The following is a 26381-nucleotide window of genomic DNA, read 5'->3' as shown; positions in this document are numbered from 1 at the left end:
TGTGCCAAGGATGCATGTCATATATACATGTAGTTATTAGCATGCATGAGTTCCCCACATTGTAGCCTGTATATTGAATATATTCACTGATCATGTACCTGTAATTGTTGACATCTAGTGGAAGCCTTAGGAAGTGCAACATCACCCCATTTCCACTGTATCTTGGATAAGCAAAGAGTTGAAAAACTACAAACCTCAGATTTCCCACTTCCTGGTTGGATTTTTTCTCAGGTTTTTGCCTGCCATATGAGTTCTGTTATACTCACAGACATCATTCAAACCGTTTTAGAAACTGCAGAGTGTTTTCTATCCATATCTACTAATACTATGCATATCCTAGCATCTGGGCCTGAGTAGCAGGCAGTTTACTCTGGGCATGCTTTTCATCCAGATGTGAAAATACTGCCCCCTACCCAAAATAAGTTTTAACCAATCTTCTTCCTGGGACATCAATGGCTACACATTCTAAAAACAGATTAATCTCAAAATCTAATTTCCTTCATCTGCAATGATCTGAGGACACAGGATAGGTGTAGTATTTCACCAAATGAGAGACTTAATTTCAACCAGTAGAGAATTTGAACCGCTTTATTTAAAGAAGTGCATTATCCAAGTGTTACAAATACATAGTACATGCATTATAAATATAATAATTATTATATTATAAATACAAGTTAAATCTGTACTTCAATGCACATCTGGTGTGCATTATATAAACAGAGGAAGAAAGAGGAGGTGGGAAGAGAGGTATGAGAGAGTGTAAAAGACAGAAAGGGAAAGAGGTAAGAACAGAGCAGGGAAGACAGCATATGATTAATTCATTATAGTGCTACTAAACGTCATATTCTCTCAGGTCATCACAATTACATAAGTGTCTCTAGCGGTGTCTCCTAACCAGCCTTGGGCCCACAGTTGGCCAGAAGGTTATCTTAAGCTGAGGTGGCGATGACGGGAATGGGGGTTGGCATCCTCTCTCACATCAAAACATACCTGCAGACAAGAAACAGATGGAGAGAGAGATATATTTTTAAAAAATGAACACAAGGCTTAATCACACTCAGTCATCCTAATCATCAGAAGGTGAAATGCAAAACTTACGTTGGATCATTAACTCTGGGACTACTACATCTATCTGTAAAGCATCTCTTTGATAACACTTTAATGCATTTGATTTGACTTCCTGTTGACCCGACCAAGTGACCTCTCACCTCTGATCATGCTGTGCCCTGTACGTGTCAGCCAGTTCAGATGCGGGAGGGGTTCACCGACACAGCTGATATAACCTAGAGGATTTAGGGAAAAGGGGGGAGAGGGATGAAGGGAAAGAGAGAGACTGCTATTGAGAAAATAAGGAAGTTAAAGAGACACGTGTTCAACAGGAATCTGTGTGTGTGGCCTCACCTGGTGTCCACACTAAGTGGCTGCAGAGTAATTTATACTGAAAAACATTCACAGACACACGAGGATAAATAATATAGCGTAGTTATAAAAAAAAAAGTATGAAGTGCATTATAGACACTCAATCATCATGTTACTTTTTAATACGTTTACAAACATATACAGTATTGTGATAGAATTGAAATATATTTCTCCCATGGGCAATTTTTTTTTTTAAATGGGGTGATGATATTAATTAACAGTGATTTTGATCCAAATGTGCAAATTGTCCAAACAGATCCTCAAGGTAGATGGATGATTTTAAATATGTCATTGGACCATAAACAGATATGGCTCATTAACCTATACGGTCCAAATAATGATGATCCATGCTTCTTTGAAAATATATCTAAGAATTTATCAACCCTACAAGCAACACAGTACTATTATGGTGGGAGATTATGATCTGGTTTTAAATACCTCTATGGACCGTAAAGGAAATCACACCACAAACTACCACCCTCAGGCACTTAAGGAAATCACGGATGTCATCGATATATTGGAATTAGTGGAAATATGGAGGCTTAAATACCCTGACCTAGTGAGATATACAGTTGAAGTCGGAAGTATACAAACACTTAGGTTGGAGTCATTAAAACTTGTTTTTCAAACACTCCACAAATTTCTTGTTAACAAACAATAGTTTTGGCAAGTCGGTTAGAACCATTTACTTTGTGCATGACACAAGTCATTTTTCCAACAATTGTTTACAGATATATTATTTCACTTATAATTGACTGCATCACAATTCCAGTGGGTCCGATGTTTACATACACTAAATTGACAGCTTGGAGAATTCCAGAAAATGATGTCTTTAGAAGCTTCTGATAGGCTAATTGACATCATTTGAATCAATTGGAGGTGTACCTGTGGATGTATTTCAACAAGGAAGAAGCCACTGCTCCAAACCGCCATAAAAAAGCCAGACTACGGTTTGCAACTGCACATGGGGACAAAGATCCTACTTTTTGGAGAAATGTCCTCTGGTCTGATGAAGCAGAAATGGAACCGTTTGGCCATAATGACCATCGTTATGTTTGGAGGAAAAAGGGGGAGGCTTGCAAGCCGAAGAACACCATCCCATCCGTGAAACACGGGAGTGGCAGCATCCTTTTGTGGCGGTGCTTTGTTGCAGGATTGATTGGTGCACTTTACAAAATAGATGGCATCATGAGGCAGGAAGGGACTGGTGCACTTCACAAAATAGATCATGAGAAAGGAAAAGTATGTGGATATATTGAAGCAACATCTCAAGACACGTCAGAGAGGGAGGGGGGGGTACTGTCACGTCTGCTCCTGCTCCTCCCCCCTGCGTACGACGTCGCCAGAGTACTAACCACCGGTCCTTGGATAAATCATTACACACACCTGTTAATCATTATGATTCACACCTGGACTCCATTTCCTCCCCTTTATATGTCACTCTCCCATGTTCACTCACCAGTTGGTATTGTTCTTGTGTATTGGCGTTCTGCCTTATGTTAGTGTCGTGTTCTTGGTTTTGTTTTATTAAAAAGTTTCACCTGCACGTGCTTCCGACTCACCGCCCCATCATTACACCTCCTCTGTCCAGTGTCTGTTATTTTGCCCATCTTAATCGTTTATTTTTATTGGCCAGTCTGAGATCGCTTTTTCTTTGCAACTCTGCCTAAAAGGCCAGCATCCCGGAGTCGCCTCTTCACTATTGAGACTGGTGTTTTGGGGGTACTATTTAATGAAGCTGCCAGTTGAGGACTTGTGAGGCATCTGTTTCTCAAACTAGACACTCTAATGTACTTGTCCTCTTGCTCAGTTGTGTACCGGGGCCTCCCACTCGATCTATTCTTGTTAGAGCAAGTTTGCGCTGTTCTGTGAAGGGAGAAGTACACAGCATTGTACGAGATCTTCAGTTTCTTGGCAATTTCTCGCATGGAATATCCTTCATTTCTCAGAACAAGAATAAACTGACGAGTTTCAGAAGAAAGTTATTTGCTTCTGGCCATTTTGAGCCTGTAATCGAACCTACAAATGCTGAAGCTCCAGTTTTTCAAGATGGCGAGTTTAATTGCTTTAATCAGGCCAACAGTTTAACTGTGCTGACATACTTCCAAAAGTGTTTTCTAATGATCAATTCATCTTTTAAAATTATAAACATGGATTAGCTAACACAACGTACTATTGGAACACAGGAGTATGGTTGCTGATTGATTGCTGATAATGGGCCTCTGTACGTCTATGTAGATATTCCATAAAAAATCTGCCATTTCCAACTACAATAGTCATTTACAACATACCAGTTCCCTTCACCCTCCCACCTGCCTCCATTTTTGGGGTTGGTTGTGATCTTGGATTGAGCAGCTTCCCATACATGGATAACTCCATGAAAGACAACTCTAATCATGAATACATCGAGATAGGTAGCTAATGTGAAGTTAGGTAGCTGGTGATATTTAATTCACTTAGCTAGCTAGAGTGAGGGTTGGGCACAATTGCCCCAGCATTGTCCGGTAGGGGAAGGTTTGGCCGGGGTATGCCGTCATTGTAAAATAAGAATTTGTTCTAAACTGGCTTGACTAGTTAAATAAAGGTTAAATAAAAAATACAATAAAATATATACTGTATGTCAAGTTGGCTGAATAGCTAGCTAGCTATGTTAGTCACTCATTTGAGTTAGCCTGCACTGTAGCTAGTTAGCTAACAATACATCATTATTATTATTATTATTATTTTTATTTTTTTAAATACTTGAACAGTATCTCCAGACTCCATGAACACGATGGTGTTCTGTTTTGTTCTACGACCCCCACAAGCGTCTTGATACAGCCGATCTGCCAACTTCTATCTGTAGCGTTAGAAGAGTTTGGGCTACACACTAATTTAGTACCCACAGGCCTCACAAGAATCGTCTGAATGTCCCCAGGTACCAGTTGAAAACTTTAAATGGACATATTGTATATATGGAGACTGTTTGGTGCCAAAAATAAAGCGTTAAGTACTTGTAAAAAAAGAAAGAAGAAAAAGCACATGTTTCCTGATATAGGACATACACTTCAGAACAAACTTCCTTTAGCTTTTTTTTTGGCGGGGGGGGACTATTTGTTGTTCCATGTAGTGAATCTGTTATTCAATGCGTTTGTATGGGCTAATAGCAATAAGGCCAAATACATTTTATCAAATTTTGTTTAGATAATTTTTTGTATACTTCAATGGGTCTTAAAATTCGAAATCAAATAGCAAAATGATCCTTGGTATGAACTTCTTAAAACAATTCCATATAGCTTAGTAGAACCTCCCCCAAATATAATATTTGTTTATTTGATGACTTTATTATTTAATTCCAAGTCATCATCTCATCTCTATAGAGCTGCTGCCTATGCTGTCTAGCAAAAATCACGATTTTAGTAGTTCAAAGGCATACTTTTATGACTTTATGATTATTTTTTTTCAGCACCCCTACGAAGGTGATTTGAGTTATGGCTTGGAATATCCAGTTCCATGTGCTTTTTGGCTGTTCAGACTGCAGGAAAAATAACAGATTCTAATGGGATATGCAAATAAATAGGATGTCACTTCAAACTGCCAATGTGAACACGGCATTACATCATGTATTTTTAGGCTTGCGAAGCAACTGCTTTCTATCCATCTCGATCGCACGTTCTCTCTTCTCCATGTCTGCTCTACACCTGTCTTATTATAGATCAGTGCGCCACACAGACTAGACAAGTTTAAGCGGACGCACAATGGATTATGTTCATTGTAGTTAATTACCACATTTTCTGCGTTAAACTATGTCGAATTTTGGCCTGTTGGAAACGAACTCCTATATCGCATAGTTCAGGCTTGATTTACAGTACCAGTCAAAAGTTTGGAAACACCTACTCATTCAAGGGGTTCTGTATTTGTACTATTTTCTACATAAATAGTGAAGACATCAAAACTATGAAATAACACATATGGAATCATGTAGTAACCAAAAAAAACTGTTAAACAAATAAAATATATTTGAGATTTGAGATTCTTCAAAGTAGCCACCCTTTGCCTTGACAGCTTTGCACACTCTTGGCATTCTCTCAACCAGCTTCACCTGGAATGCTTTTCCAACAGTCTTGAAGGAGTTGTCACATACTCTATGGATTGGGATTATAGTTCCTTTAGCTATCTAGCTAATGTTAACGTGACATCTAAACAAAAGATCCCAAGTTAAAGTTTGCTGTTAGCTAGCTAACATTAGCTGAGGTTAGGTGGCTGGCATGCTAGCTAACATTAATTTACATGTATGAATTGTGTGTAACGTTAGTGATGTTTTCTCAGATTGCCATTTCGCATTGCTAGTTATAGCCTAATGTTAGCTAGCTAACATTGAACTTATTGGTTAACTTTAGGTAGCTATGACAATCGGTTTGTATTGCTAGTTAAAGCTTGCTGTTAGCTAGCCGGCTGATTAGCTACAGTAGCTAACATTACCTGTATGAACTGTGTGTAGTGATGTTCTCAGGATGCCATTTCGGATCTATTGTATAATAATGCAAAAATATTTGTATCTGGAATTTGTTAATCAGTAGAACACACCTGACTCTAATCCACCATCGAAAAGAGAGCTAGCAAGCAAAGGCAGCAGTGCAGTCATCAACTACATGCACCATTTCTTCACCAACTACTGAGTTGGGAAAACACGTGTGGACCTGAATTGTGATAACTGTAGTGGCCAACGCAAGAACAAGTTTGTGCTCTGTTATTGTGCCTGGTGGACCATGCACAAGCTCCACCACAATCTGGACCTTCACTTCCTGATCACAGGCCACACCAAGTTTGTCCCCGACTGGTGCTTCGGCCTCATCAAGCAGCACTTCAGAAAGAACAGAATGAACACTTTGTCTGAGATTGCTGGTGTTGTGAAGGACAGCACTGTGACGGGTCAACATCCCACAGCTGGTTGGACTAGAGGATGGTACGGTGCTGGTGGAAAGCTATGGCTGGCAAGAACACCTGACTCTGTACTTCAGGCCGCTGCCACAGATCAAGCAGTACCAGCACCTCAGGTGAAAATCATTTATTGCATTCCATGAGGTTCTTTTTTTTACCTAAACTTGGGAGGTGAATTGATGTTGTGCAGGTTTGTAATGTCTTCTGATTTTGTGTTGTTGTTCCCTGTTTTACAGCGTCGATGCTCTGGAGCCTTCTTGTCGCCAAGAAGCGTTCGGACTGTCAGGACCAGGTTTCAGCTGCTGCACAACGCTGACATCCTTCCTCCCATAGATGGTCTGCCTGTAAAAGCAGCACCTGGACTGGACACAGCTAGACAAACTATATTTTTGTCCAAGATCACGGAGTTTTGCGATGAAGAAGCTATGGATATCACATGCCCTGCACCAAAGTCAAGGGCAGGACCGAAACAGGCTCTCCGAATATAGATTCCTTGTTCATGCGTGGCTATACGGACCAGTCATCAGCACTATCTGCAGCGCCCCGATTCACGACTCTCTCCTAACACACTATTTGTTTTTGTCCTGCTGCTCAGCCACTTTACCCCTGATTGTATGCATATAACTACCTCGTCTATCACTGATATCGTTATTGTTCTCGTACATACTGTATATTTTATTCATATTGACACTATCTGATATTGCTACTATCCAAGTAACCATTTGGCTGTACCGTTTACACCCTATGTAGAGACCATCCACTTAGCAAGACATAGCAACATATTGATATATACAATTAATATAGATATGTGTGGTCGTAATATGATTTTGTGACATACCACAACAATATCATGTGACCATATCAAGTGTCATGCATCTGTTTATGTACTGTACATGTGCACCTCACTCAGGTTGCATGGCCTTAACTTATGGAATACTACGTGATAGATAAGTGCATGTGTAACAGTATATAAAGTTTGCTAATGTACTGGTGTGAAGGCATTTGGGCAGTGATATAAAGTACTTAAGTAAAAATACTTTAAGTGTACTACTTAAGTAGTATCTGTACATTACTTTTTTTTGGCAACTTTCACTTCACTCGTAAGAAAATAATGTACTTTTAACTCCATACATTTTCCTTGACACCCAAAAGTACTTGTTACAGTTTGACATGAAAATTGTCCAATTCAAACACTTATCAAGAGAACATCCCTGGTCATCCATACTGCCTTTGATCTGGCAGACTCACTAAACACAAATGCTTCCTTTGTAAATTGTCTGAGTGTTGGAGTGTGCCCCTGGCTATCAATCAATAAAAATTAAAATACAATTGTGCTGTCTGGTTTGCTTAATATAAAAGGAAGTTGAAGTGGTTTATATTTTTACTTTTGATACTTAAGTACATTGTACCCCTGGCTATTTTTTAAAACAAAATACAATTGTGCCGTCTGGTTTAATATAAGGAATTTGAAATGATTTATACATTTATTCAAGTATGACAATTTAGTAATTTTTCCTCCACTGATGTGGCTGGGGGTTAAAGCATTTATTTCACATGACCCATCAATTTAGACAAGTGTATCTGGGTAAGTGCCATTTATTTTAGAAATATTTTCATCTGGACACTTTCTGTTTACCTGTAATTTTTCCTTATTGTAGGCTACTACTTTTAGTCTTTAGCACATGACCTCATGTGAATCCTTAAAAGAGATGGGTGGGGCTAAGGCTTAAGAGGGTGTGAACAATGCTGAATGGGTGTAGACAAAGTAGAGCTCTCTAGTAGGTACCAAAACAATTAAAGGCCCTTTTCTGAAAAGTGAGTTTACAAGTATCAACTTTCAAAGTAAAATTACTTTCCCATTGTTCCTCAAAAATACAGTGTATGTTATACCATTTTGTAGCTCTGAGTCTCTACTTTTATCCAATGTAAAAAACTGATAATTTAAATTTTGCTACATAAGACCAAAGCCAGTTGGTGAGTCACATTTTCTGAGCACTTGTCTGCTTTTCCTTTACTCTGAGGCCCAACTCATCCCAAACCATCTCAATTGGTTTAGGGTCGGGTGATTGTGGAGGCCAGGTCATCTGATGCAGCACTCCATCACTCTCCTTCCTGGTCAAATAGCCCTTACACAGCCTGATGGTGTGTTGGGTCATTGTCCTGTTGAAAATCAAATGATAGTGGGACTAAGCGCAAACCAGATGGGATGGCGTATCGCTGCAGAATTCTGTGGTAGCCATTCTGGTTAAGTGTGCCTTGAATTCTAAATAAATCACCAACAGTGTCAACAGCAAAGCCCTCCCACACCATCACACCTCTTCCATGCTTCACGGTGGGAACCACACATGCAGAGGTCATCTGTTCACCTACTCTGCATCTCACAAAGACACTGCGGTTGGAACCAAAAATTTCAAATTTGGACTTAGACCCAAGGACAGATTTCCACCGGTCTAATGTCCATTCCTCGTGTTTCTTGGCCCAAGCAAGTCTCGTCTTATTGGTTTCCTTTAGTAGTGTTTTTTTGACCGTTTGACCGTGAAGGCCTGATTCACACAGTCTCCTCTGAACAGTTGATGTTGAGATGTGTCTGTTACTTGAACTCCGTGAAGCATTTGGGCTGCAACATCTGAGGCTGGCAACTCTAATGAACGTATCCTCTGCAGCAGAGGTAACTCTGGGTCTTCCTTTGCTGTGGCGGTCCTCCTGAGAGCCAGTTTCATCATAGCGCTTGACGGTTTTTTCGACTGCACTTGAAGAAACTCCAAAGTTCTTGAAATTTTTCAGATTGACTGACCTTCATGTCTTAAAGTGCTTATTTGAGCTATTCTTGCCATAATATGGACTTGGTCTTTCACCAAATCGAGAGCTATCATCTGTATACCACCCCTACCTTGTCACAACTCAACAAACACATTAAGGAGGAAGGAAATTCCACAAATTAACTTTTAACAAGGCACACCTGTTAATTGAAATGCATTCCAGGTGATTACCTTGTGAAGCTGGTTGAGATAATGCCAAAAATGTGCAAAGTTGTCAAGGCAAAGAGGGGCTACTTTGAATCATCTCAAATATAACATTTTAATTTGTTTAACACCTTTTTGGTTACTACATGATTCCATGTGTCATTTCATAGTTTTGATGTCTTCACTATTATTCTACAATGTAGAAAATAGTCAAATTTAAAGAGAAACCCTTGAATGAGTAGGTGTCCAAACTTTTGACTGGTACTGCACCTCTACAGAAACTGCACATCGAGCTCAGAGAAGAAAACCAAACAAAATGTAAGTCAAATAATTAAACCAATGTCGGTCAATTTGTGGTTTCATTACCTAAAAAAAAATTACATTTCTGTTATTTGCTCAGCACTACTTTTTGTCCTGAATACCAAGTGTTATGTTTGGGGCAAATACATTACAACACATTACTGAGTACCACTCTCCATATTTTCAAGCATAGTGGTGGCTGCATCATGTTATGGGTATGCTTGAAATCTTTAAGGACTGGGGAGTTTTTCAGGATACAAAAGAAAAAGGGAGCTAAGCACCAACCCTGGCAACTATTATTACAAAAACCTGCTCCCCACTGTTAAGCACACCTGGTCATAACTTACTCTGTTATGCTCCCTTTATTTAGCCCTCAGTTGACCTCAGTCATTAGGTAGTATTGTTTCCTCTTTCTGTATGCTTCTCATGCTTGTTCATCGGAATTGTTTCTTTATTATGCTCACCTCCTGGACCTGCTTCCTGACTCCCAGCGTATGTTACACCAACAGCCAACTATTTCATCACACTTTCTCCCACGTTTCACCCCACCTCCCCCCTATTTCTCACCCTTCTCCACGGAGGCTAGATATCTGCAGTGTTGGCCTGAGGACGTGAGGAGATGGGGAATTAATGTATGAGGAATTGCTGGGGATGTTGTTGAATGTTTAATCTACCAAAGGAAATGGGTGAAACTTCATCACATTTGTTATTAGGAGCTGTCTGCACTGTGAAATAGGATGATATGTGAGATAATGTAAATGGTGAAGTGATTATGTGTGTGACAGAAAAATCTGCTCAGGAGACTTGAGTTAATGAGGGTATAATTGCATCTGCTCATTATTTATGCAGCATGGGTAGTTTAGTGATTAACAGGCAGAGATTAACCATAAGAATGAAAACTAAAACAGTTGGCGTATTTTCTCATGAATTAAATATTGCATTAATAATTATATTTGAGAAGGGGATAAAAGATTTTAACCTCCTAGAATCGATTGACACACCGGTGCGTCAATCTAAGTTACATAAATAAATCCCCATCAAAATCCATCAATTTAAGGTGGAGAGGCATGGGCCCAAGGGAAGAGGACCTACACATGAACTGATCAGTAATATTGTCTGAACGTCCCTTTTTCAGGACCCTGTCATTCAAAGATAATTCGTAAAAATCCAAATAACTTCACAGATCTTCATTGTAAAGGGTTTAAACACTGCTTAACATGCTTTTTAAATGAACCATAAACAATGAACGTGCACCTGTGGAACGGTCATTAAGACACTAACAGCTTACAGATGGTAGGCAATTTAGGTCACATTTCTGATAACTTAGTAGAAAGGCCTATTTAGTGCCCTGACTCTGAAAAACACCAAAAGAAAGATGCCCAGGGTCTCTTGCAATGTCTGTACTGTGAGACGCCTAAGACAGCGCTACAGGGAGACAGGATGGACAGCTGATCGTCCTCGCAGTGGCAGACCATGTGTAACACATGCACAGCATCGGTACATCCAAACATCACACCTGCGGGACAGGTACAGGATGGCAACAACAACTGCCCGAGTTACACCAGGAACGCACAATCCCTCCATCAGTGCTCACACCGTCCGCAATAGGCTGAGTGAGGCTGGACTGAGGGCTTGTCCTCACCAGACATCACCGGCAGTAACGTCGCCGATGGGCACAAACCCACCATACTGGACCAGAGAGGACTGGCAAAAAGTGCCCCTCACTGAGAAGTCGCAGTTTTGTCTCACCAGGGGTGATGGTCGGATTCACGTTTATCATCGAAGGAATGAGCATTACACCGAGGCGCTGGAGCGGGATCGATTTGGAGGTGGAGGGTCCGTCATGTTCTGGAGCGGCGTGTCACAGCTTCATCGGACTGAGCTTGTCATTGCAGGCAATCTCAACACTGCGGTTACAGGGAAGACATCCTCCTCCCTCATGTGGTACCCTTCCTGCAGGCTCATCCTGACATGACCCTCCAGCATGACAATGCCACCAGTCATACAGCTCGTTCTGTGCGTGATTTTCAGGAGAAACAACGGCTCAACCGCAAAGTGATAGGCCACACAATCTCACAGAACGGGACCGCCGAGTGCTGAAGAGTGTAACGCGTAAATATTGTCTGTCCTCGGTTGCAACACTCACTACCGCATTCCAAACTGCGTCTGGGAACAACGTCAGGACAAGAACTGTTTGTCGGGAGCCTCATGAAATGGGTTTCCATGGCCGAGCAGCCGCACACAAGCCTTAAATCCCCATGCACAATGCCAAGCGTCGGCTAGAGTGGTGTAAAGCTCGCCGCAGTGGAAACACTTTCTCTGGAGTGATGAATCAAGCCTCACCATCTGGAACGACAGACGATTCTGGGTTTGGCGAATGCCAGGAGAATGCTACCTGTTCCAATGCATACTGCAAAGTTTGTTAGAGGAGGAATAATGGTCTGGGGCTGTTTTCCATGGTTTGGGCTGGGCCATTTAGTTCCAGTGGAAGGAAATCTTAACACTACAGCATACAATGCCTATCTAGACGATTCTGTGCTTTTAACTTTGTGGCAACAGTGTGGGGAAAGCCCTGTCCTGTTTCAGCATTGACAATTCCCCCATGCACAAAGCGAGGTCCATACAGAAATGGTTTGTCGAGATCGGTGTGGAAGAACTTGACTCACCTGAACAGAGCCCTGACATCAACCCCATCGAACACCTTTGGGATGAATTGGAACGCCGACAGCGAGCCAGGCCTAATCGCCCAACATCCGTGCCCGACGGAGTCCCCGCAGCAATGTTCCAACATCTAGTGTTATAGCAGCAAAGGGGGAACCAAGTCCATATTAATGCCCATGATTTTGGAATGAGATGTTTGACAAGCAGGTGTCCACATACTTTTGGTAATGTAGTGTAGTTTAGCCGGCTATCTAAACTAGTAATAATTATGGCCAAATGCCGTGCCCAGGGGCTCTGACCTCCAGAGGGCAACCATTTATTTTGTTCTATTCTATCCACCCCATGGCAAAATGGGTCAAATTGAAGGAAATTGAAGGAAATAAACTGTAAAACTGCACTTTTTTAAAAATCTGTGCCCCATGGGATACCGAGTATAATTGCATGACATTTGTTATAAAAAGTTCTCACTGTCCCATAGCAAAATATGTAGAATTGCAGAAAACTTTCTTCAAACCTTACATTACACACCTTACACATGGAGTGGGTATGTGTGCCGTTCAGAGGGTGAATGGGTAAGACAAAAGATTTAAGATTGAATTGTCTTTGAACGAGGTATGGTAGTAGGTGCCAACAGTTTCCTGTGTGTATCAAGAATGGTCCACCAGCCAAAGCACATCCAGACAACTTGACACAACTGTGGGAAGCATTGGAATCAACATGGGCCAGTATCCCTATGGGACGCTTTTGACACCTTGTAGAGTCCATGCCTCGACAAGGGTGTTCTGAGGGCAAAAGGGGTGCAATGGAATATTAGGAAGGTGTTCCTAATGTTTTTTCGGGGTACAGCCAAACCAACAAGGAACTGGCAGAGCGGTAGTCTCTCTGAATTTGATATAAAACCATCTGTGTTCGTCATAGAACGATGGGACTAGTTTCTGTGGATGGACTCCTTCACGTGGTTGATTGCCCTTGTATATCTATCTGTCTATCTGAATGGTTGGTGGACCATTCTTGATACACACGGGACACTGTTGAGCGTCAAAAACCCAGCAGCGTTGCAGTTCTTGACAAACTCAAATCGGTGTGCCTGCACCTACTAACATACCCCGTTCAAAGGCACTTCAATACTTTGTCTTGCCCATTCACCCTCTGAATGGCACACATACACAATCCATGTCTCAATAGTCTCAAGGCTTAAAAATCCTTCACTAACCTGTCTCTTCCTCTACACAGTGACATCAATAAGGGATCATAGCTTTCACCTGGTCCATCTATGTCATGGGAAGAGCACTCATGTTTTGTACACTCACTGCTTTAATACTGCTAATTAATTTGGCAGACAGCAATGTTGTATTTCACACTAGAAACTCTGAATTCAATATACTGTATATGATTCATCAAGCCCTTCTCTGCCAAGGCAGAGTTAGAGGAAGATTTAAGAACGCATTTCACCTGTTCTACTCAGCGCATGTGATAAATACATTTATTTGATTTTCTGATAGAAGATATTTGTCGCCATCTTGAGGCCTTTTCTACCTCTTTCAGGGCCGTGCCAATTAAATAAATACATGAATGTCAGGCAACTTCAGACCGTCTCTTGTGATTATACCCTGATGAAGACAGCTTGGCTGTCGAAACGTTGGTAATTACATTTTTGCATCTGAGCTCCTAGAGTGTGCGGCTCTCCTTTATTTTTAAACTTCAGACCGTCTAACACCAATATAGCTTTTGTTGAGCAAACAAATATCACCATCAAGTTGACATACATCAATTCACTTTGATTAATTTACATTATTTCTACTATAATATAAAGCTCCATAATGAATATCTTAATACTGCACTATGGATACCATTATATACCCTTATAGAAGTCATAAAATGACTAAGCCTAGTTCATACCCTTCGTGTGCAACACAAGAACGCTTCACAAAATGCTGATCCTGCGTTCTTGTGTAGAGTGTTTTTTGTGTAGCTGCTTGAAGTTATTTCTTGTGTACGTATGTAGGGTATAAACTACACTTTAGTCCCATGTCATCAAATTAATACCTAAATTAAAATGAAAAATTATAAAAGATACAATATTAATCAAAATCTGCAATACAAATGGTTTATTAAAACAACCATTAAAAAGTATGTAAGTGATTGAAAAATAAAATACATAGTTCCTCAAAGCCCAAAAAGTTTAGCACCACTTTCCTAATCGTAAGAGTAGAAGCTGCTGTCGGCCTACCCTCCTTGTCATTTTTTAATTTAGGCTAAATATCTACATCAAATTTAGAGGCTGCAATGGACGTGGATCAATGATTACAATAGGGAGAGGGCATCAGATGTACAGCACATCTAGTCAATTGGTTGGGCTTCTTATCTTATCTTCCTAATCACAGGAGAAGCTGTAGATGTCTGAATGACATTTAGAAGCTCACATTCCTAGTTACAGGAGTGGGAGCTAAAAAGGGATCAAAAGACCCAGATGGAATTTTGGTGTTGTGTAGCAAATAGTGGATCTTCCTTAAGGAGTATAAACTAATGGTAAGCTAGTCCACTGACAGCCTGGTTCAAATATAGCGGCATTAGGGGACTCAAAATGAAAACAGAAATGAAATGAACAACAAAAATAAAAATGTTGTATTGAGGCCAGTTGTGGTGTCCTCCTCAGATGTAGCCTGGCAAAAGCAACTGACATGGGCTGCACGTCATCCAGGCTACCCATCAGAGGACCCAGAGGACTTGCAGGTGACCAAGCGTTTCCAGGCCTTCTGGACTCCCCAGAAGAAGCCCCGGATGCCTTTCCTCATCTTGGATAATTTAACTGGCAAGAAGATGAAATATGTAAGAATTTCAGATGGACAATTGTCTGATAAAACAACAATTTATTACTTCTTTATATATAATTGTCCCATAAGAACATTTCCCCCCAGGAATACTCACTCATAGGTGGAGAATCCACAGCAATGTACATCTCTGGCTGGTCTGTAGTGTCTTTAAGGACAATGCTCATCTTGGACTGTGATCAGAATTCAAGGATGCACAATTAAACATCAATTTCACTTCCTTTACATATTCCTATAATTATACAACTATATTTACTGGTGCCGACATCAAAAAGCACAACCAATGACCATTCAAGAGTAATCTGAGCTTGTGTTACCTTTCTGCCGGTGGCATAATGCACCCCCTCAGATTCTGCATCCTCCACATCATCACTGCATGAGTCTTCAAGGTCTGAGGTCTCGCTGGGCACTGAGGGTTTCAAGATGGCCAGTAGCTTGTGGGAAACAATGACAGAGACAATCTCCTGATCCTCAAATAAATCGTCAATTTTCAAGGAGCGTTTCAAACGCTTGACCTTCCCAAGGTCAGTGTAGATGGCATCTGCCAGCTTCGATGTCATCTTAGAATTGAAACTTTTTTGCTGGCTTCCCATTTCCTCAATCAGATATTTGGCCACCTCATCATCGAACAATCGGATCAGCTCAGTCACCAGATCACTGATCTGGATGCGCTGATGTTTGTTGGTCCTTTTTGGCATACGGCATATCTTCTTGACAAGCTTCATCAGGACTTCTAATATAAGCTCCCTAATGAAGCTGCTGGAACCGGATGTCACTTGTTCCACAGTGGACCACTCCGGCTGTTCAATCTCAGTCTTGATGCTGCTCTGCTCAGCTTTCTTATTCAAAGATTGACGGGTTGTCATTTCATTAAACAAGGCTGTCAATTCTTTCAAGTTGAGTGTAGATTCCAGATTTTTGGTGCCTTGAAGTTTGGATGGTGCATCCATAATTGCGTTTGTGACAAGACAGACAATGTCCTTGTGCAGCTTGGGTGCCTTGTGGCACAGTATCTTCTGTAGGGCTTCCTCTGTGCCATAGCGTTGCATCAACTTTCTATGCACAGACAGCACCAGCTGAAAGATGTCTGTTGCCTTCAGGCAGACATTTGCTTCCCTCCACCTGTTAGTCACCCTCACCCACAGAGCACTGGACAGCTTGTTGGTCACATCCTCAACTAGGGTCCAGCTGGCCAGTTTATCCTGGGTCCGAGGAACAATCAGAGACAGCAGCCGGACAATGATATCCATCACCGTCTCTACATGAACAATAATATACACCGGTTGGGATGCCTTCACCTCAGCCGAGCCACATCGGCTCTTAACCATGACCTTGTCCTGGTCTGTCCTTAGGCAGATGTCTGAGGAGAGCGGCCGGACAGAGACTTTGGGTACGATTGAACCCAGACGGTTGACTTCCCTGGTGACTGCACTCGCAATGGCTGTTGTCATCTCCCCGCTGCCGCGGCTCAAAGCTCGCCTCAGAGCATCAGGAGAGCCCATGTGCTCCTCCAGCTCTCTGCAGAGGGCACTTACAATCCTTGCACTTGAGGGGCGGGAGTACGGCGTCTTGAGATCCTTGGTCATTTCCAATGCTGAGGTAACGTCTGAGGAATCGGACATGTCCCGAAGGACAGAAACCACCATGTCCATTGCCACATCAGAGAGAGTGGTGGTTGGGGATGACACAGGTGATGCAAAGTCCTCTGAGTCAAGCTCATACCCATGAAGCAGCTTGGTGATCAGGTCTACAACCACCTCTGGTGTGGAATGTAGACTGGGAGAGTCCTTGTCGGAGTTCTCAATCATACAGGATTCAATTTCACTCAAAGCCCTTCTGACCATGATGTTTGTCTCAGAGTCATCGGGTACATGGTTCTCTTTGAGAGGTTTGATACCTGCCTCACACAGCTCTTTCACACGGATGTTCTCGGAAGACATCACTGCTTCTTGAATAGTAGGTGGTTGATTGGCTATGGTTGTAGCCATGATTGTCCTTACCATCAGAGGACAAAGCTTCGCAACCAGTTCATACTGTAGCTTCAAGCTCTCAGAGCGGCTGTCGTTCATGGGTACCTCAGGGATGTCAAGGCCCTGAAATAGCATCTTCCGTACCAGTTTGCCTACTACACCCTCCAGCAGGCAATTAGTAGGGCTCTGAGTCTCATTCCCTCTGCCACTGGTGCTGGAAGGTAACTCTTGCTTCTTGTGAAGGCCATGAATGGCCTCACTTTGCGCAATACAACCCTCAACAGGCAACTCCTCTACTGCAATCGTGTGCACAACCACATTCACGTCGTTGGTGTGGGGTCCAATCAAAAGCTTTTTATAGGTTGGGTCTGTGACATATTGTAAAACACCCCCGCCTGTCTTTAAGTTCTGAGCTTTATCTCCAAATGTACTATCCAGGAGACACAATACTGACTCAGATAGTGGGTCAGTGAACTCCTGGAGCTCTAGGCTGCTCTCAACTTCGAAGGGGCTGAGGCTGCAGCTGATCTGGGAGCTGTAATAAGAAGCCTGCAGCTCTCTCTTGGACTCCAATGTGTCATGCAGCTTTGGATATAAGGCATCTGCAATGGAGTCTGTGAGCCGCTCATCCAAATTAACAGAGAAAATATTATTCAGGCATTTGTTGGAAGCCTCCTCTTCGGTTTTCCTCAGGATGTCTTGCACAGTTTCCCTTGGGGCAGAACCAGAAGTGCAAGCATGTCCATTGGATGGTGTCTGGGTGCCAGTAAGGGATTCCTTGATCAAGAAACTCTGGAGTTCGGTGGCCACTTCCTTACACATCTCCCTTCTGATCTTCAGAACAGCAGGTGTCAGTGTAGCTTTCTCTAAGGTCAAAGGTGTCAGAACTCTGGTCAAAGTTGAGGGGCATCTGAGATGATCACCCAGACCCTCTAAGTCATCAGAGCAGGACACCTTGGCAACTTGAAATAAAACCAAACTAATAAGGTTCTGAGCCACAGCAGATGATTTTGCTGATGCTGCCTGGAGTGTCTCTAAACTAACCTGATTGGAGGCAGCCATCTTTGTTGTTGCCCTGGTAATGATGTTACTCACAGGCTTGATGGAGTAGCTCATAAACTGGGATCTCAGGCTTTCAAAGACTCCCTTCACTCTTTCTGCCTTCAGGTCTTTGTCAGTGGCAAATACACACGACTGAACAGCATGGAGAGATACAGGGAGAGGAAAGCTCAAGGGTGAAGCCACATCTGTGATATGGATGGAGGACTCTGAGGGTGTCCCATCAAGGCGCCTCTGCAGCAACTTTATCATCTCCAGGACTCTGGCATTGTCCTGTGGTGAGATGGAGCTCTCTCCTGAGAAGTTCTCACTGTCTAGTGTGTTCTGGATTCCAAGCAGTGTTGTGCTGAGTATCCTCCTGTCATGGGGAAGCACTCCCCTCAGTGCAGAAGAGGACCGGCTCTGTGGTGCTGGTGTGCTGCATGGTGTTGATGCACCAGAGACGTCACTTCCACTGTCATCATCTTTTTTGGTCCTCATTATAATAAGGATTTCGTCAATGATCTCATCACTGTAGACTTCTAAGTCCTCTGTGATAACATGGGCCGTTGGGGTGGCGATACTCAGAGTACGACCCCCAAGAAGTTTGAAGGACGTCTCCGACCCACTGCCAAGAGGGCCAACAGACACACATTGCAGTGTTTCGCTGGATGATGAAGAACAACTGGAGGAGAGATCAAGCAGCTCCTCCTCCAAAGTCGGAGAGGAGGAAAGAATTCCCTCCATTTTCAGGACAGAGATAACATCCGCAAGTGTTGAATCTACAAGGTCCTCACCTAGTGGGCTACTCCTTAAGTGGCTGACAAACACCCTTGTAGGAGAATGGGAGACTGTGGTGGGAGATGGAGAGCCCTCCTCACCATTCACACTTGACCGCACCTCCACAATTGCTAAAGACTTGGAGATGACGGAACATACAAGCTCGCCAGCCCGCTCAATAATGGAGGGGAGGGAAACATCCAAAGGGGCTGGAGGTGTCACACTCCCTCCTTGGCCATTTCTATCTTGGCTGAGGCAGATCGACGAGACCTCAGTAGCAAATTGATTCTCCCGCACAGGGCTGCTGCTAGAGTCATGTCCAGGAACAGTTGAAATAGAGCTCACAGCCAGGGAGCAAGGAATGTCACTCCTACTGTCTAAAAGCTTGATAGAGCACGAGGAGGGGCGGCTGCTGGAGGGGAGGTTGGTGTTGGTCTCTTCGCTGGAGAGTAAGGAGGAGAAAGGGGCCAAGGTCAGTTTGACAGGGATGACATGCCCACGACCTACCACAGCAGATAAGGTTCCAGAGTAGTCAGTGGCAGTAGGTGGTTTAGCAGATTGTAATTTAGCAGGTGGTGGTTTAGCAGATTGTGGTTTAGCAGATTGTAGTTTAGCAGGTGGTGGTATAGCAGATCGTAGTTTAGCAGGTGGTGGTTTAGCAGATTGTAATTTAGCAGGTGGTGGTTTAGCAGATTGTGGTTTAGCAGATCGTAGTTTAGCAGGTGATGGTTTAGCAGATTGTGGTTTAGCAGGTGACGGTTTATCAGATGGTGGTTTAGCAGATGGTGGTTTAGCAGGTGATGGTTTAGCAGGTGGCGGTTTGGCAGATTGGGGCCTGGTAGAACGTGGCCTAGCAGCCAGGAGGTTTTTATTAGAGATCTGACTGGAGGAAGAGTGTGCTCGTTCCTCACTGGACAGAGAACTGCTGCTACAATAAGTCTGGACAGCAGTGACTGGTTCATCAATGGAGATTGGGGAGGACCTACTGTCAGGACTCTGAGTGAGACAGATCACATTGACTTTGGAGAGTAAGGAGGTACAGCTGACAGAGCCCTGGGTTGAATCTTCATTGGTGTCTTTGCTGATGGGGAGCATACTCTCTGCAGCACTTTCTGAAGCTCTCAGCCTTATAAGGTCAACCAAGGCAGGGATCAGGATGCTATTTACCTCCTCCAATACTGAGCTTGTTATGTGCCCAATCATGAGCAGCAAGTCCCTAACAGTAATCTGTATATATGAACACAGAAAGGTACATCAACAGAATTGATTAAGATTTACAGTATGTTGGAAATCAAAACACATGTTAATCCATATCCAAAATATTGTTTAAGTAAATATAACAAGTATACCTTTCATTTTTTGTTGTTGCAATTATTCTATATCAAATGTGTGGTCTCCATTGTTGCAACTTAATCATCTTCCTCATCTAGACTTTTTACATTTACCAAAGTGACAAACGCATATTACATCATATCATCCAAATATAGTGGCAAGACAAAGTATATGAACCCTATTGTAATTATCTGAGTTTCTGCATGAATTGGTCATGAAATTAGATTTAATCTTCATCTAAGTCACAACAACAGATTAACACATTCTGCTTAAAATAATAACACACAAATGATTGTATTTTTCTTGTCTATACTGAATACATCATTTAAACATTCACAGTGTAAGTTGAAAAAAGTATGTGAACCCCGAGGCTAATGACTTCTCCAAAAGCTAATTGGAGTCAGCTAACCTGGAGTACAATCATTGAGACGAGATTGGAGATGTTGGTTAGAGCTGCCTGCCCTAAAAAAACACTCACAAAATTTGAGTTTGCTATTCACAAGAAGCATTGTCTGATGTGAACCATGCCTCAAACAAAAGAGATCTCAGAAGACCCAAGATTAAGAATTGTTGACTTGTATAAAGCTGGAAAGGGTTACAAAAGTATCTCTAAAAGCCTTGATGTTCATCACTCCACGGTTACACAAACTGTAGATAAATGGAGAAAGTTCAGCACTGTTGCTACTCTCCCTAGGAGTGGCCGTCCTGCAAAGATGACTGCAAGAGCACAGCGCAGAATGCTCAATGAGGTTAAGCAGAATCTTAGAGTGTTAGCTGAAGACTTAAAGAAATCTCTGGAACATCCTAACATCTCTGTTGACGAGTCTACGATACGTAAAACACTAAACAAGAATGGTGTTCATGGGAGGACACCACGGAAGAAGCCACCGACTGTCCAAATAAAAACATTGCTGCACGTTTGAAGTTTGCAAAAGAGCATCTGGATGTTCCACAGCGCTACTGGCAAAATATTCTGTGGAGAGATTAAACTAAAATTTTGTGGTTTGAAAGGAGCACACAACACTGTGTGGAGAAAACAAAAGCACAGCACACCAATATTCAAACCTCATCCCAACTGTAAAGTATGGTGAAGGGAGCATCATATCATGGTTTGGAGCTGCTTTGCTGCCTCGGGGTCTGGACAGCTAGCTATCATCGATGGAAAAATGTAATGCCAAGTTTATCAAGACATTTTGTTGGAGAATTTAAGGTTGTTCGCCAATTGAAGCTCAACAGAAGTTGGGTGATGCAACAGGACAACGACCCAAAACACCGAAGTAAATCAACAACAGAATGGCTGCAACAGAAGAAAATATGCCTTCTGTAGTGGCCCAGTCAGAGTACTGACCTCAACCCGATTGAGATGCTGTGGCAGGGCCTCAAGAGAGAGGTTCACACCAGACATCCCAAGAATATTGCTAAACTGAAACAGTTTTGTAAAGAGGAATGGTATAAAATTCCTCCTGACCGTTGCGCAGGTCTGATCTGCAACTACAGAAAACGTTGAGGTTATTGCTGCCAAAGTAGGGTCAACCATTTATTAAAACCAAGGGTTCACATAAACTCAGCAAAAAAAACGTCCTCTCACTGTCAACTGTATTTATTTTCAGCAAACTTAACATGTGTAAATAATTGTATGAACATACAAGATTGAACAACTGAGATAAACTGAACATGTGGCTAACAGAAATGGAATAATGTGTCCCTGAACAAAGGGGGGGGGGGGGGGGGGGGTTCAACATCAAACGTAACAGTCAGTATCTGGTGTGGCAACCAGCTGCATTAAGTACTGCAGTGCATCTCCTCCTCATGGACTGCACCAGATATGCCAGTTCTTGCTGTGAGATGTTACCCCACTCTTCCACCAAGGCACCTGCAAGTTCCAGGACATTTCTGGGGGGGGGGTGGCCCTAGCCCTCACCCGCCGATCCAACAGGTCCCAGACGTGCTCAATGGGATTTAGATACGAGCTCTTCGCTGGCCATGGCAGAACACGGACATTCCTGTCTTGCAGGAAATCTCGCACAGAACGAACAGTATGGCTTGTGGCATTGTCATGCTGGAGGGTCATGTCAGGATAAGCCTGCAGGAAGGGTACCACATGAGGGAGGAGGTTTTCTTCCCTGTAACGCACAGCGTTGACACTGCCTGGAATAACAACAAGCTCAGTCCGATAATGCAGTGACACACCGCCCAAGACAATGACAGACCCTCCACCTCCAAATCGATCCCGCTCCAGAGCACAGGCCTCGGTGTAACGCTCATTCCTTCGACGATAAACGCGAATCCGACCATCACCCCTGGTGAAACAAAACCATGACTCGTCAGTGAAGAGCACTTTTTGACAGTCCTGTCTGGTCCAGCGATGGTGGGTTTGTGCCCATTGGCAACGTTGTTGCCGGTTTCCTTACAACAGGCCTACAAGCCCTCAGTCCAGCCTCTCTCAGCCTATTGCGGACAGTCTGAGCACTGATGGAGGGATTGTGCGTTCCTGGTGTAACTCGGGCAGTTGTTGTTGCCATCCTGTACCTGTCCCGCAGGTGTGATGTTTGGATGTACCGATCCTGTGGAGGTGTTGTTACACGAGGTCTGCCACTGCGAGGACGATCAGCTGTCCGTCCTGTCTCCCTGTAGCGCTGTCTTAGGCGTCTCACAGTACAGACATTGCAATGTATTGCCCTGGCCACATCTGCAGTCCTCATGCCTACTTGCAGCATGCCTAAGGCACGTTCACACAGATGAGCAGGGACCCTGGACATTTTTCTTTTGGTGTTTTTCAGAGTCAGTAGAAAGGCCTCTTTAGTTTCCTAAGTTTTCATAACTGTGACCTTAATTGCCTATCGTCTGTAAGCTGTTAGTGTCTTAACGACCGTTCCACAAATGCATGTTCATTCATTGTTTATGGTTCATTGAACAAGCATGGGAAACAGTGTTTATACCCTTTACAATGAAGATCTGTGAAGTTATTTGGATTTATACGAATTATCTTTGAAAGACAGGGTCCTAAAAAAGGGAGGTTTATTTTTTTGCTGAGTGTACTTTTTCTACCCTGCACTGTGAATGTTTACACGGTATGTTCAATAAAGACATGAAAAAGTAAAATTATTTGTGTGTTACTAGTTTAAGCAGACTGTGTTTGTCTATTGTTTTGACTTAGATGAAAATCAGATAACATTTTATGACCAATTTACACAGAAGTCCAGGTAATTCCAAAGGGTTCACATACTTTTTCTTGCAACTGTACTTGGATATGGATTTCCCAGGAGATGGGAGACAGGGAAGCAGTAATATGCCTACAGCCCCCAAAGAGTGAAAGCTGGGAACATGTTCATGACCAAAATGACCTACCACTGAGTGGCTAGCTGAATGTGGTGAGCAGGTCGTCACAGTCGACAAGGTTCCAGAGTGATCAGAGTCACTGCTAGGTCTTTCAGTTGGTGGTCTGGCATAACGTGGTCTGGCAGTATGTAGCCTAGCAACCTCGAGGTTCTTAGTCGAGATCTGACTGGAAAGAGTGTCCATCGAGGAGGTGGAGTGTCTGAAGGGAGAGTCCATTACCAGAGGTGTGTGTGTCTCCATGCCCAGGGGTCTCCAATCTCCCATCTGGCTACCAGGCTAAGAGAGACGGGTGAGAGAGAGAGGCAAATGGATGAAGATACCAACAGAAACACTGAGGTCCTACTGCTGCTTAAACAACTATGAGTTGATATCAGCCCTAGGAGTGCCGCTGTTCCATCCTTACCTGTCCAATCACCGACCAGCGGATTCGGCGCTCCAGGCGCAGCTCCCTGCACACTTCTCTTTCCAGCTCCTCAAGCCTGCGGCGTCGTTTCACATCCCAAGCCAGTTCAGCCAAGTGAAGGTTCTTCCCCTCTTCCATTTCACTCTGAAACCTTCACATACAAGGGAACATCAAACATGATTTACATTCATTTTTCTACAACTCAAACTGTCCACCATATCTATTTCTTAAGTTATTGCTAGATAGGAGGTCAACGTGATTCCACACCTTTGCTTATGTTTTTTTAACAAATTTGGGTAAAAGATTCTAATAACACTCACGTGTTCTTGAAGTAGTTTCTACCCTTGGCAATGAGCCATTCTCTAATATCCGTCAGTGAGATGTGGGAAGGAACCTCCCCTTGCTGCTGCAAGACTAGGAACTGCTTCAAAAGATTTTTCTGACAGAGAGAGAGAGAGATTCATTTGCACCCTTGCCTTCCACAAGTTTTTCCTGGTGTTGTCACGTGATCAGAAAACCCTTTCCCCATCCATGAGCGACAGCAAGTTACATACACAGTTGAAATAAAACGCATGGAAAGGTGTGTCTTACAATATAGCTTTTGTGTTTTTATAATTGTGCATCTAGAAAGTAGACCACTCTAACCTGCTGGGCACAGCACTGCTTCTCCCACAGCAACTGAACTGACTTGATGTAGCTACTGTAGCGATTGTACTCTTTACACGTACACAGCACCTGAAAGGGAGGAGCCACAAAAGAGCATTTTTAGAGGAAGTTCATGTGTACAAACACCCAATCCCAAATCTACCTCTAACCTCTACCCCAATATTGATTGATTTTGCCTTTATTTAACCAGGTAAGACATTAAGAACACATTCTCTTTTACAACCTGCACTAACAATGACCTTATGCACTTGTAGATTTGGATTTGTGTAAACTAAGCAAAATGGCAAACATTTCACCTAGCCATCATATTGCTTACACCTGTCCAATTTTCTCAGTTCCATATAAGTGTCACTTTAAGATTTTGGAAAGAAAAAGGAGGTTTGCCATGCCTTCTCATTTGAGGTGATGAGGCCTTGCTTCACCAGCCGCTTCTTCCTTTCCGGATGGCGGAAAAAACTCTTCAGGTGTTTGTCGTGGAGGCAGTTATAACTAACATCCATGACTGTCATGTTGGGGTCCAACAGGTCAAACCCGGGGGTCTCCTGATGGAGCTGTGGATTGTGTTTTAACAAACCTCAATGTCAGGGCAATGGATACTACAGTGGGAATGGTTGTGGAATTAGGACTGGAAATGGGAAGGAAGTCATTAAAAATATATAATTAGGTAACATTTCATTTGAAAGAAATTGAGGATCTCAGATCATTTGGAATGTCATACTATCACACTAACCTTCTCCCCCAGTTTTCCTCTGAAGAATACAGGGAATGTCCTCTCTGGGGCTTCCTGTAACCCCTACAAATACAGAGACAATCATGACAAAACTTTTTAGACGTGGGGTTTTGATAGTAGACCCCATCCCTGTCACTTGGTTTGCAATAATTCCACCTTTTGCCAATTCACTTTGCATGAAAAATGTTGAATCAAGCTCATATCTAAAACAAATTTGTTTGATCCATTTACATTGTTAAACTATTCTTAAAGTAGTCAACTAACCGTAGGCCTACATGATGACTGATTCTGTAGGCTACATATTCATCTCATAGACTTTCATCATCCATCTTTAGAATTATACAAATGTGAAGCGATATTAATATGAAGAACGAACAAAGCATTATCCTAGGCCTACTCACATTTTCTTCTTCTTTGCCCGCACTTTTTGACATAGTAGGCATATTGACTAATATTGTAAACAAGTGATGTCATAACGGAAACTTGATTATCCTGCGTCTCCAGAAAGGTAGGCCCTATGCCCCCCAAACGTCCGCTATCTGATAGACCTATGTTGTTGTACTGATATAAACACTATGAAAGGATATTGTAGCCTTAACCTATTGATATAGTCTACAGGCTTATTTATGGTGTGCCCGCTCCATAAAGCGCAGCTCCAGTTGTGCCTGGGCATGCTGCAACAGGTGCAGTCTGTTGCCAAGCCTTCCACAGAATCATACCTCAACCCTAAAATGTGATCCACATGTATTCGATTTCGAAACTGTCAAGTTATTTGCAGTGATGGATTTAAAGCATTATCACGACTAACAGGCTGACTACACCAAATGAATTTAGAAATCTATATTATTCAATTATTGCACCCACACTGCTTGGGCGCGCCAACGAGCGTCTGCATAGCAATTGGCTAAAATAGAAGTCAGTTCTATTTCTGATGCAGATCGCACTGCAAGTCCTGCCTCTCCCATCTCCTCATTGGTTTATAGAAGCAGGTACCCACGTGCCATCTCCTCATTGGTTATACCCAAGTGG

At 42.7% G+C, this 26381-nt stretch overlaps 1 protein-coding gene across 1 annotated transcript; it reads right to left on the bottom strand.

The window, feature by feature from the left end:
- Positions 1-572: 572 nt before the first annotated feature.
- Positions 573-25795, bottom strand: LOC139530963 (serine-rich adhesin for platelets-like). The gene is made up of 12 exons (XM_071327759.1): positions 25754-25795; positions 25353-25415; positions 25012-25173; positions 24602-24691; positions 24277-24395; positions 23957-24107; positions 23563-23829; positions 15412-20109; positions 15192-15267; positions 12269-15072; positions 1209-1283; positions 573-990 (listed from the first exon to the last, which is right to left on the bottom strand). Exons 1-10 carry the CDS (start codon positions 25793-25795, stop codon positions 14966-14968), a joined length of 5775 nt encoding a protein of 1924 aa, XP_071183860.1. The 3' UTR covers positions 573-990; positions 1209-1283; positions 12269-14965.
- Between the last annotated feature and the right edge of the window lie 586 nt (positions 25796-26381).

This window comes from Salvelinus alpinus, chromosome 9 (genome assembly GCF_045679555.1).
Source record: "Salvelinus alpinus chromosome 9, SLU_Salpinus.1, whole genome shotgun sequence".
NCBI classification, from domain to species: Eukaryota; Metazoa; Chordata; class Actinopteri; order Salmoniformes; family Salmonidae; genus Salvelinus; species Salvelinus alpinus.
The sequence above is the reverse complement of the archived record's forward strand: the minus strand, read 5'-3'. Positions and strand labels throughout refer to the sequence as shown.

Coding starts and splice junctions, on each gene's coding strand:
- LOC139530963 (XM_071327759.1), bottom strand. CDS start 25,795: ATGCCTACTATGTCAAAAAGTGCGGGCAAAGAAGAAGAAAAT. Junction 24,692..25,011: donor TCATCACCTCAAATGAGAAG/GCATGGCAAACC, acceptor CCTCCCTTTCAG/GTGCTGTGTACGTGTAAAGA. Junction 24,396..24,601: donor AGCAGTGCTGTGCCCAGCAG/GTTAGAGTGGTC, acceptor TCTCTCTGTCAG/AAAAATCTTTTGAAGCAGTT.